The sequence below is a fragment of the Bos indicus genome, chromosome 6 (assembly GCF_029378745.1).
Source record: "Bos indicus isolate NIAB-ARS_2022 breed Sahiwal x Tharparkar chromosome 6, NIAB-ARS_B.indTharparkar_mat_pri_1.0, whole genome shotgun sequence".
NCBI lineage: Eukaryota > Metazoa > Chordata > Mammalia > Artiodactyla > Bovidae > Bos > Bos indicus.
Genome location: NC_091765.1, coordinates 40,504,385 through 40,516,647, shown reverse-complemented (window position 1 = coordinate 40,516,647; position 12,263 = coordinate 40,504,385). Strand labels below are relative to the sequence as shown.

General features: G+C 43.4%; 1 protein-coding gene across 2 annotated transcripts in view; it reads right to left on the bottom strand.

The window, feature by feature from the left end:
• The window catches only part of SLIT2 (slit guidance ligand 2), a 407,371-nt gene extending 396,286 nt beyond the window's left edge, over positions 1-11,085 (bottom strand). For both annotated transcript variants that reach the window (XM_070791218.1, XM_070791219.1), the window contains exons 1-3: positions 9,024-11,085; positions 6,278-6,349; positions 5,074-5,145 (exon numbers count right to left, since the gene is read on the bottom strand). In XM_070791218.1, the coding sequence (XP_070647319.1) occupies positions 5,074-5,145; positions 6,278-6,349; positions 9,024-9,202 (323 nt within the window). In that variant the 5' untranslated portion in view covers positions 9,203-11,085. The remainder of the gene's footprint in view (positions 1-5,073; positions 5,146-6,277; positions 6,350-9,023) is intronic.
• Between the last annotated feature and the right edge of the window lie 1,178 nt (positions 11,086-12,263).

Here is a 12,263-nt window from a genome sequence, read left to right as displayed (position 1 = left end):
CCCTAATGAGCAAGGGTTCAGGGGAGACTTCCCTCGGATCTGTTCCACAACACATTCTCTGCTTGAACTAATGGGTAGCGACCTACAACCAAAATTCTAGAGTGTTGGAGTTCCTTAGTTTCACACTAGCTGTCACATGCCTATAAATGGTGTGCACACCCAGGGAGAAATAACTCAACGCCACCTTCAAAAAATACATGTGCCTTTGAGATATCCTTTAGGGAGAGTAAAGTGTGTAGTCAAACTTAGGCTCTATTGTAAAGACTTTTCTAAACTGAGTTATTTTTTTTTTTGTATCTACTTGGTAGAAACTAAAATAGACAAGTGAACAGGTTTTGCAATGGCTTCATTATAATAATGTTTTTAGGACTCTTTTATTCAAGCAAAAATGAGTATCAAATGACACAGCTAGTAAAAAAAAAAAAAAGGTAATCTGAAATCCAAAGATACAAAAATTTAGAATGTTTAAAGAAATATTGTCTTAAGAACGCCATTACACTTTACTGATAGGAACAAAAGTACAACCCAAGCCTTTGGCTTTATCACTTGTGCAATTTCGTTATTGTAAGCGTGTAAGATATTATTAAGTTAATGAAAGACCTAATATCCAAGGTTTTCGATGGTATGCTACTGGTTCTCACTAATGTAATGTAAGCATATATGAATTTTATTTTGTATTATAAGTGTTTATTGCATTTAGGGCAAAATGCCCTACCATTTTTTTGGACAAACTTAAAAAATTTCAAAACCTTTCTCATACTCTTCCATTTGTGTTGTCAAGGAACGTATAAAAGCAGATGTTTCACAGTAGTGAAATACTGAGTGGCCTGCATGCATGCCTGCTAAGTCGTTTCAGTCATGTCTGACTCTTTGCAACACTATGGACTATAGTCTGCCAAGCTCCTCTGTCCATGGGCTTCTCCAGGCAAGAATACTGGAATGGTTTGCCACGCCCTCCTTCAGGTATCTTTCCGACTCAGGGATCAAATCTGAATCTCTCATGTCTCCTGCACTGACAGATGGGTTCTTTACCACTAGCGCCACTTGGGAAGCCCCAAAATGGCCTGGGTCTCTCTAAAATGCCATAAAATAGAACTTTAATTACTTCAGCATAATCCTGTAAGACATAAGTGAATAATGGAACTTTACACCTGCAGAGAAAAGTCATGGGTCCCAGTGTGATTTTTTTCAGCCTTCTAACACATTACCCACTAGCCAAGAAGTAGTTTGAATTAACAATTTTGTATGGAGACTTTATTGCAGATATACACATGTATCTTCTATTAAGTATGCTGCTGCTGCTAATGCTAAGTCGCTTCAATCGTGTCTGACTCTTGTGCGACCCCATAGATGGCAGCCCACCGACCCCATAGATGGCAGCCCACCAGGCTCCCCCGTCCCTGGGCTTCTCCAGGCAAGAACACTGGAGTGGGTTGCCATTTCCTTCTCCAATGCAGGAAAGTGAAAAGTGAAAGTGAAGTCGCTGAGCCTTGTCCCACTCTTATCGACCCCATGGACTGCGGCCTACCAGGCTCCTCTGTCCATGGGATTTTCCAGGCAAGAGTACTGGAGTGGGGTGCCATTGCCTTCTCCATCTATTAAGTATAATGAAGTTTAATTCTTAAATGCTCCAATTCTTCACTATAGCTTATCTGTTTTCCCTAAATTAACTTCCATTGAATATCTAGTCACTTAACTATATCAGCTTTCATTTGAACGTTTGATTAAACAATATGAGACCTGTAATGCAGTATGAGACCTGTTAATGCAATCAACATCAGGCACATTCTCACGGCTTCATTCTCATCCCAGATAAGCAAGTACTACTGGCAACACAGAGCACCCACGGGAATCTGCCAGGCACATGTTAGGTCAAGGGGCATCGTAGGAAACTGTCACAAGTGGATGTACTGTGTGCTCATAGTGTGTAGGTGTGATTAAAACTTATTCTTTTTATGATGATTCATAACCACAGTCTGATCATCGTATCATCTGATGTTGTTTTCTATACAATACAAAGAAGTGAGTGAGAGGCAGTGAGGCAGTGAGAGAGGAAAGGAAAAAAGGAAAGAGGAAAAGACAGATGATTTTAATTCCCATCTAGTTCTTGGTATTTTGACTGATAACCTTGAGTTCCATCAATTCTTTGAAATGGAAAAAAAAGTGTTTATTTTGTACCTATAATGTTTTAACAATAATGATTTTTTTATCCTATACTAAAATTAAACTCAATCTGATAAAATGACCCTGTTTCTTAGAGATTAAAAGTCGGATTTCTAAAAGGAACTGCTCTTATCTTCTGTTCTCAGATGTCTTCTTTCTCTAGATCAAGTTAAAACTCTATCAACAAAAAATAAAAAGAAAAAACTTAGAATTTTGAAATATTCACAAAATATCATTTGGAATTGTTTTGATTTTATCATTTTAAAATGGAAAAACAAACTTAAAACCATAAATTGCACACAAATAATGTTAATGTTTTTATTTTTGTTCTTTACACAAAGAATGAAAGTTAAGTTGCTATATATACATATGTAGTGTAAATGGCATTTACAACATAAACTTGCATTTATAGACCTTTTCATAATTTGGAATTTGAATTTAAACTTCAGATTCAAGGTGCCAAAAACATATAAATTCACATGAGATATAATTATTTAAAAGTTAATTCACTGGTTACTTCCCATTTATTACATTGTCTCTTGCAACTATTGGGAGGGGAAGCAATCTGTGCAATGTTAATGACATCACCTACTACAATAAAAATGTATGCCATAATTATATCATTATAATGCCATAGTAATTTGATTATAGAACTCTTTGGGTAGCTTTTTAAAATTTTATTTTTTAATTAATATACTGAACAAAATATAAAAGTTTACTTCACAATAACGTGAATGCATTCTTTAGCAAAACTGTTTGCCATTTAATGTATTTAAAAAAAAAATAAATATTTGAAAAGTGTTCCTAAGAAATGGTTTTAAATTCCAGAGTCCCAAGGAGATGAATTGGCTGTCAGATAACAATGTGTTTCCATCAGATGGACTTGGCACTTGTAAACAAAAGGAATTTTCTCAGCTTTTCCTCACAAATATGAAATATTTGCTCTCAGCCAACAGCTGGGGTGATTTAAAGAAGTCCTGCATATATATTAGTTTTCATTCAAAATTACAAACCCTCCTCCCACTCTGAAACATCTTGCTGCATCTTCATAGAACAGAAAATTGTTGTAAGATGAAGTGACACTCCCAGGGGAAGTCAAAGTCAAAAAATAGCACATACTTACAACTTTAATTGAATTTCAGATCATAAGGTATCTGGTTAATAAATTTTAGGAAAAGTTAACTTTTTCAAAATGAAAGTTCAAACGATACTCCAAAGTGGCTTGAAAAATAATGAAAAAGTTTGTTTTGTTTCAGTGTTTCTGAAAACACTTAAAATTACAAAATAAACCAAATAGAGACTTCATGAAAAGCCACTGAGAATCCTTCAAGGTCAAAGTTGTTCAAGAAAAAAAAACATAAATATACAGACATATATATCTCACATGTATATATAAATCCTAAACACACACACATATACATGAATAAATATGTTATTGATGAAAAAACTATTAATGTTTAAATGATAATTTTAAATTATCTCTTCATCTTAACAAACATTTAAATTATATTAATGCTTAGTTTCAATGGATGAATTAAAAATAAATTTGTCAAGTACTCACTAGTAGTGAGGTAGTCACAAAAGAGATCAAAGAATAAATATTTTCAGAGTATTTGTATATACTGAGATAGATTATGAACTTATGAACTTTGTTATAAAAGTAACCAAATGTTTACCTTATCTTTATTTCCTTCCCAAAACTAGCTTTAAGTAGTGACTTTACATTTATTTTGAGTTCCACAAATATATCCCTTTATTGTAATATTGTTCATGGAGAAAATTTTTATAAATAAATTAGATATATCTGTATTTAACTTTAAGTTATAAGTGTAGCTTCTATTTACAAATAACTTAGAAGTTGACAAGTCATTTTTTTACTTACAATTATACTGAATTAACTTTTGTACTAGGGCCCAGTGAATCAGTATGTGCTATACCCAAAATGAACTTCATCTCTCACTATTTTAAATAAAATTTTTATTTTTACCTACAGTGCCTCTTAAAACAGACAAGAGAACTTATTAAAATAATTGTTGGTACTTTTAATAGAGCCATTATTTGGCCTTAGAAATGCAAAGCTACTAAACTTGAATTATCAAGACATATGGAGATATATAATTCATATTTCAAGTAACAAATTGTGTATTTTATCTTAATTATTTCAGACAGAGGCTTCTGTCTTTTGTACATATACACATAGGCCTAAAATAATAATGATTCTCAAGTAATATATATCAATCCATAAGACTTTGTGTCTGAAATTTAAAAAAAAATACATTTTAAATTCTGAAGTCCACATTTGATCTTCTTGGAAAAACAACAATTAATGTTATATGACATGCTGTGATAAAGTAATTCTTACTTCCATTTATCCTTAAATGCTTTTTCCAGCAAAAAGAATATTTAGAAAGCTAATATAAAATAATGAAATAAATATTCACCACAAGTGTTAAATATCAGAAAGCAAATCTTTATAACATTAAGAACTTTAAATATTTCTTCCAATGCCATTAATGACACACATAGCAACATCATGGGAACTAAAATAATTATCAGCAAAACTTTGTTTTATAATGCCCCATTAATGCAAATAAAACCACCACCTTTCCTCCCATAAGCAAATAAAACAAACTAGATCAACAATAAGAAAAAACGTACATCTCTAAGTACCAAAGCAATGGTTACCAAGGAAGTAAATGTGTCAGGAAAGTAAGTCTGTTTTTGAACTTTATCACAAATTAGTACTATTTATAATTTCTAATTTTAAATTAGTTTAAAAATCACTAATTCAACCTCTTGTTTTTGTAAATTTACAGACTAAGACATGAAATTAAAGACATGGTCCTGGAAATGCAAGTATTATTAAAAATATAGTTACGTCGTCATAAATTTGGAATTGAAAATACTCACAGTCTCTCCAGTTCTTTAAGATCCTGGAATGCTCCTCTTTCAATGGTGGTAATCTTATTCTCCATAAGCTGACTGAAATGCAAAGTATAACAGGGGTCTTAATGTTAGCACTCATTATCTGAAAAAGTTTCAATTCAGCAACTGAAAACTTGTCCATTTACAAAATTAAATACTGCTCTGGTTTGAGATTCAATACAAAATCTAACAATGATATATATGAAAAGAGTCAGGGAGGGATAATAGTATCCTCATCACAAAACTTTCATAAAAAATACTAATTCAGTTTCTCACAAAATTTAGTCAGAATCCTGAACCTTAAACTATAGTATATCTTGAGGAGTAACCCCTGATACTACAATTTTCATGGCTAGTTTTCAAGTGAGTTCTTAACTGAAAGAATCAACATACAACAATTTATCATATATAGACTTCAATTCACTGATGGATATATGTCAGAAATGGGAAGAATTCATCAAGGGCAAAATGTTTCTTTTAAAAATAAACAGAGAACACACAATGATCAAAAGAATATGTTCACTGCAATATAAATATTAAATTTAAATTTAATTAAAAATTTGTAAGAAAAAAGTTTTACATTACACTGAATCTCAAATGATGGTTCACTCACAACACCCAAAGAAGTAATCACATTGCAACAATTTTATAAAAGCTGCAAAGTTATTAGATACAAGAGACAATTCAAAATATTACCAATTCAAAATATTTTAGTGGGAAGAACTCTGCAAAAACCTGGATTGTTTTATTTTAATGTTAGAAAATATTTATATGTGTTGATTGCTAGAAAAGTCTGAACATTTTTATATTAACAATAATAAAATGCAGACCCACTTAAATTCTTTCTAGTTAATCTCAAATCCTAAAAGTATATCAAATGTCTCACATTACTCATATTGTGAAAGCAATTATGCTACATTTTTATATGCATAAGCACTTAGGGTTGTTACAGCAAATATTTGAGGTCATTTCCATAATACTATTTTATGGCCTGCACCTAAACTTTAATACAAGTCTACATTTTTATTAAAAATTGTAGTATACTGATAAACAGAAAGGAAACCAAGGCCTGGTAAAATTTTATGTTTCTGTCATTGAGACAGATTTTAAACCTGAGATCAGTAATGATTCAAAATCCACAACCTTAAAAAACATGATAATTCTCCAAAACACAGACGAACATACTTACAGAACTCTTAGGTGTCGAAGACCAGCAAAATCTGTCTTGGTAATCCTTGTGATGTTATTTCCATTCAAATCCCTAAGAGAAAACAAGTAAGAAAATGAAAATTCCATTTAATTTCTATCACTATCTAGTTAAAGAAAAATATACACTGAATAAGAACTGTGAGATAAAAGATCAGTTCCAATTATTAGTTTGCAAAGTAAAAGAGAGGGAAGGAGAAGGAAGTCATCTGTGAAAGAAAATTTTTTAAATGATTCTTAACAAGTTTACACAGTCTATGCTTACCGGCATATGACAAGAAAATGAAGTGATTCTGTTATCAAGAGTTCTCTTTTGTGTCTGTATGGGAGTGCTTTTCATTTTTGTTTTTATAAGGAGGTGTATATTCATTTCACAGATACTCTGCTTTTTACTATAATTGTTATGAACACTCCCAAAAAGTTTCCTTCAGGAAGTTAAATGAACAATTTTCTAATATTATTCAGGGAGAAATTTAAAAAATTCAGACCCCTATCCTTAGGTGGCACCGTGGCTAACCTTCCTAAGGCAAAGAATAAAGTTAAAATGTCATCAAAAGAACTGCACTTCAAAGACTGGCATTTATAGGCATTTACCTTCCAACAATTCTATGTTTGTATGAAAACTAAACTCTTCATTTGCAGTTCAGGAACCCCCGCTGCGAACTGTAAAGTGAAAACTACCAGCAAGGGCAATAATGGAAATAGTATTCAGACCCTGACATTTTGGTCCAGATTTCAGCACCACAGTTTCCTTGAGAGTCACAACCCCCTTTTCTGGCATCTTAGGTCAAGATCTAAACTTGCCCTGGTTTCAATCATTTCAAGTAAAACCAGGCTTTGCTGCGGTTTGAACGTTCTCCCCTTCAGGGAAGTAAACCTTACCTTGACTTTAAAACAGCATGTTTGGGGGTCTGTATTTAATGTGCTTATGTTGTCAATAATATAATTTTATAAGCCGCCACTGAGTAAACTATTTTCGGAAAATTCTTTATAAATCCTTCATAAGGCTAAATTTTTTTCAAGTACCTAAAACTCAGTTGCTATATTTATTTTTTCCCCAAATGCATTCCCCTTTTGTTGAATAAGACGTATCAGTGGTTAAACTTTAAACCATTCTGAATAGCATGAAATGACAAGCTCTAAGACGAAAGTTTTGCATTGCCTTCTCCCCAAACCATTTTCCGTGCTGAGTAAAGCACCATCGAATTGTTTGTTCCCTTTTCGAACTACCTGACATAACCTGAGTCCTAAAGCCCCCATCCCACGCAAACTTGGTAAATCACATTTTTGACAAGACACCTTCGCTAGGGCCGCAACGTGCCCAGCGCTGCGGGCCTGGGAAGGAGGGAAGAAACCGAGTAGGGGTCGACTCAGTGAGGCTCGGGATGGGGGAGCCATTTGCAAGGGAAAGAAGTGGCTCGACTTTAAACTGAGAGAGAGGGAAATGGGTTGGATAAAATCGACTCGAAGCGCTGGGAGCCGCGCGGGTGGAGGCGTGCGAGTCCAAGCGGGTCCCCTCCGCGGCCCTCCACCCTCACAGCCTCGGGCGCAGAGGCCCGGGGAGCGCAGCCTGGGAGCGTCGCCCAGGTCCTCCTTGCCCCGCCCGGCCCACGCGCAACAGCGAGGGAAGCGCGCCCCGGACGCCGGGGCAGCTGCCTCGACGTTCACAAAGAGAAAGGCCTCCACGCTTCACTTCCCTGAACTCGGAAAGCGCCCCACAAGCAGCGCGTGGGCCGTCATCACCCGCTCTGCTATTATTTCTTCATTAGGGGATCGCAGAGACAGGGAGGCGGGGATGTCTGCGGGCAGCAGAGCGCGAAGAAAGGAGAGGAAGGAAAGGGAGCTGCTGACACGCGCAGAGACGCAGAAACTGCCAGAAAGGTGGAAAGGGGGCACTGGGGCTCAGCAGGAAGGGCCGGAGGGGGCAGCCGAGGGCCGCGGGGTTACCAAAGCGGACAGACCCGCCTTGACCAGTCCTCGTTTGGACAGCCAGCCCCAACTTCGCTTAGTCGATGGGACGCGCGGTCTTGCCTCTGGAAGTCTCCCTGCTCCGACACGTCCCTTGGGGCTCTCCGCCGCCGCCTCCTCCCCCGGGAAGTGGCAGGCGGGGGAAGAGTAGCTGGGGGCTGCACGGGGCCGCTATCCTGGGGCATCCTTCCTTCCGTGGCCTGTGGAAGTGCCCCCGGGCGGGATCAGCCTCCCCACACCCCATCTCCTCTCCCTCCATCCCCAGGAGGGAGACACAAAGCCCGGGAGCAGAGGTTTCTCTCATTTGAGTACCCCCTTCCCCTCAACCCCTCTCCTCGCGCCACCCCGCGGTGACAAGAGCCGGAACTGAGCCCAGAACCGACCCGCGAGAGTTTCCAACCGCAAGGTGACTCAGTTTACGGAGTCCAAGGAACAAAGTCGCGTCTCCCTTGCCCCGGGCATACTCTAGTCCTCTTCCTTCATCTCCCCGCCTCCCCAGCCTCAGAGAACCAGCCCGCAAAGGGCAGCGAGTGGCGGGACGAGAGCGGCAGGAAGGGACCAAGCGCAGTAGTCAGCGGGCCCGCCCCTCCTTGGGCAGCGCCCTCCCAGAGAGTTCAAGCCTAGGATGCGCGTTGAGGAAAGCTAGTGGGGGCTGCCCCAGGCACAAGTCCCTGTGCCTCGGGGTCCCTCCAGTCTAGATACAGGGGCTGCGCGACCCCGATGGGAGGGAGGGCCAAGGGGGAGAATGAGCCCATACTCACAATCTCTCGGTGTTGCGGGGGATATTCCTGGGCACACTGCGCAACGCCAGCCCGTGACAGTCCACTGTGCTCCCGGAGCAGGAGCACTGCGCCGGACACGCTTGCGGCGCCACCTCGTTCAGGATCGCCAGCACTAACCCCAGAGACAGGGACAGCGTCTGCCAGCCGACGCCGTGCATCTTCCCCCGCCGCCTCCTAGCTCGCCGGCCCCAGGGGTTTCTCTTTAGCTCGTTCCTCTGCTCCAACCGCGCGGTGCCTGAGGCCCAGTGCCTAGCTCGAGGCTAGCCACCCAGAGTGTCCAGATAACGTGCACAAAATAATACAGAAGTAACAGTAATATTCAAGGCAGTAGAGCTGACACAGGTACACGCCTCTCAGCTCCCCTCGCCCTTCTCCTGCAGGGCAGACGCTCCTTGGGCAACTTTAGGTCCAGAAGATCAATTGGCCTGGCCAAGGCTACAGAGCAGCGGGGAGCGGATCGCGCGTCGGCTGTCTGGCAAATATCAACTTGGCTGTAAGAGACCTGAAGCTTGCAACGGCTGATGAAGATCGTGAAGATGCAGGGGCCAGTTGTGCGTGGAACTGAGGTGATCCGATTCCACCGATCCCCTCTGCAAATCCAATTCCAGTGGGGACTGTATAAGACAGAAGGAGGAGGCTCAGTAGGAACGGTGGCCTCGATCAAAGTGGGCTCTCCGAAACTACAAGGCGCAGGAGCCCCGCGGGCCGGGAGCGAAGCACACTGGACGACTGGACATGGCGCGCGGGGGCGCACAGGGCTGGCGCGCAGACGGGGCGGGGGGGGGGGGCGCGGAACCGCGCTGCGGGGCTCCTGGCGTGACTCACTCACGCGGCCTCCCCCCCTGGCCTGCAGCTCCTCCGCAGCCCCAGCCGGTCCCCGTCACATGCACTTCGCTAAAGGATGTATGGGCAATTCCGCCTCCCGCCCGGCGTCCTTGGAGACGCTCCGCACGAGGGCCTTCCCCGAGGTCAAGCAGAAAAGACAAAAGGGCAATCGCCACAGCAGGCAAGAACATCCACTAGTCACAACCACGGCAGAGGAAATCCAAAAGGCCAAGTTGAGGATGAGAGCTCCTGCTAAGACTGAGTAGGGAATGGCTGGCAAGCCGGCCAGAAAGAGTGTGGAAAGGCCAAGCTGGAGGTGTCCGCCTCCCAGGTCCTCCCGGGGTGTTCCGGAAGGCAGAGAGATGGCAGTTGGGTCGGTGGGATCTGCTAATCCGAGAAGACCCCAAGAGGCAGCTGAACTGCAGTCCTGTGTGCGTGCGTGTGTCAGCCCCTCGCGTCTCCCGGATACGCCGCGGCTCCGCAGCAGACACCTGATGGCAAAGGTGGAAGAAACAAGAGCAGCCTCCTGGAGCGGGGGCGGGGCGCAGCCCCTCGGTCTCCCCCCGACAGCCGCCCACAAGTGGGCCCTTCTTCTCAAAGTGCAGGAACTTTTCCCAGGTTTTGAATCCAGTCCCCACAGCTACGGTGGGAGTCCTCCCGCCGACGTCGCGACGCCGCCCGAATCCGGGCGCTGCACCTGACTTGGCGGCCGCAGTCCAGAGCAGCCCGTCTGCTTCCAGCACCTTCCCTTCTCCAGGTGGCTTTTCGCGCCCCTTTCTTGGGGCAGGAAAGTGGGGAAGAGGGAAGGCGGCGGTAGGGAGCGGGGACTCGGTGGCTCTGTTGACTCCCGAGCTCCTGGCAAGTGTCTAAACAATAGGACGGACGCAGCAGCCCTTGTCTAGCTCGGCTGCGGGAAGGTGGATTGTTGTTGTAACTGGAGTTGTTGGCTCGGGCTGCCTGGCGCTCAGTGCAGCCGAACAAAAACCCGGCCCGCGCTTCTGGAGCTGGCCGCGGGCCCCCGGACGCTCCCCTTTCTCCTCAGCGCTCCCGCCTTGCCCGGAAAGCTCGGCAGATCCCGCCTGCGCCCGGGAGCCACGGCGCTCCCATCACTCGCCGCCGCTCCCTGCCGCCTTTTTTAACCACCGTCTGCGGCAGCAGCAGCAGCCGCCGCCGCCACCAGCCTCCGCCGTCCGCGTACTCCCCAAATAAATAACCCCAAGCCAGAAGTTAAACCGGGGCCGGCTTTATATATCCGGCGGAGCCCCCACCCACCCCCCCCCCTCGGCCCCGCCCCGCGCGGTCCGGCGCCGCCCACTGGCTGAGCCCGGGTCTCCTGCACCTCGCCGGGCAGAGGTGAGGCCAGGGTTGCCAGCGCCGGGCGGAGGCGGCGGCGGGCGGCGCGTTCCCGCGCACTCCGGCTCGCGCCCTCGCTCTCACGCCCCAGCAAAGTTTGGCGGTGGAAGGAGGTTTCCCCCGATCCGAGCTCTAGGGCCCCAGAGGTAACCCAGGCTCGAAGACGGTCGTTGGTAGTGGGTGGAGGACAAGAGAGCTGCTTTGAACGCTGCTCGTAAACAGCGCAGCCGATTCCTTGCTGCAGCTTTTGCCACGCGATCCTAGGGGGGACTGCTCAGTGTTTAAAGCACTGAGAGAGAAACAGAGACATTATGATTTAAAAAAAAAAAAAAATACCGAAATAAATCTGCCTGAGCTCACAGACACACACATGTTTATTTTTGGGTGCTTAAAAGTTCAAAGTTTTTGTAAGTTGGAAAATGGTGCTTGTGAACCTTTTCGCCAGCCTTCCCCATCTCCGACCCACCCCCTTCCGTTTAACCCTTTCTTTGTAGTCACGCACTTAACACCGTGCTCAGTTGACGTCTTGAGTACACACTTCGCTCACAAAACTCCAAGAGCTTCAATATATCTGTGCGATTTTACTCTCTTAGGAAAGGAGGGGGAAAAATAAATCCCTAGCAACGCACGTTGTAACCAGAAGGCTTTCTTTATTTCAGGGAGTTCTGGATATTTTTTCCCCACTGTTTTGGAAGAGAATTTCCTTGTTTCGTCTTGTCTTTTTAGTGTGATGTGTGTCTGGCAACTGCTACCACTCTCCCGCTTCCCACTCCTCCCCTCCGCCGCCCTAAGCAAAAACTGTCACCATTGGTTTGAAATGACATCTGAATGAGTCGACAATTTCGCTTGAATTTAAAATAACTCACCTCCTTCTTCCTGGTCCCAGTCCACCCTAGACCGCTTACACAGGAATTTGTGCAAGCCCCCTGTCTAATGCCAATCTCACACCCTTGAATGCGAGAGGACCCATCCAATTCATTTTTCTATTTCCTTCATCTAACAGTATACACGACACACAGGAGGTCCCCTGAAAATTCATCA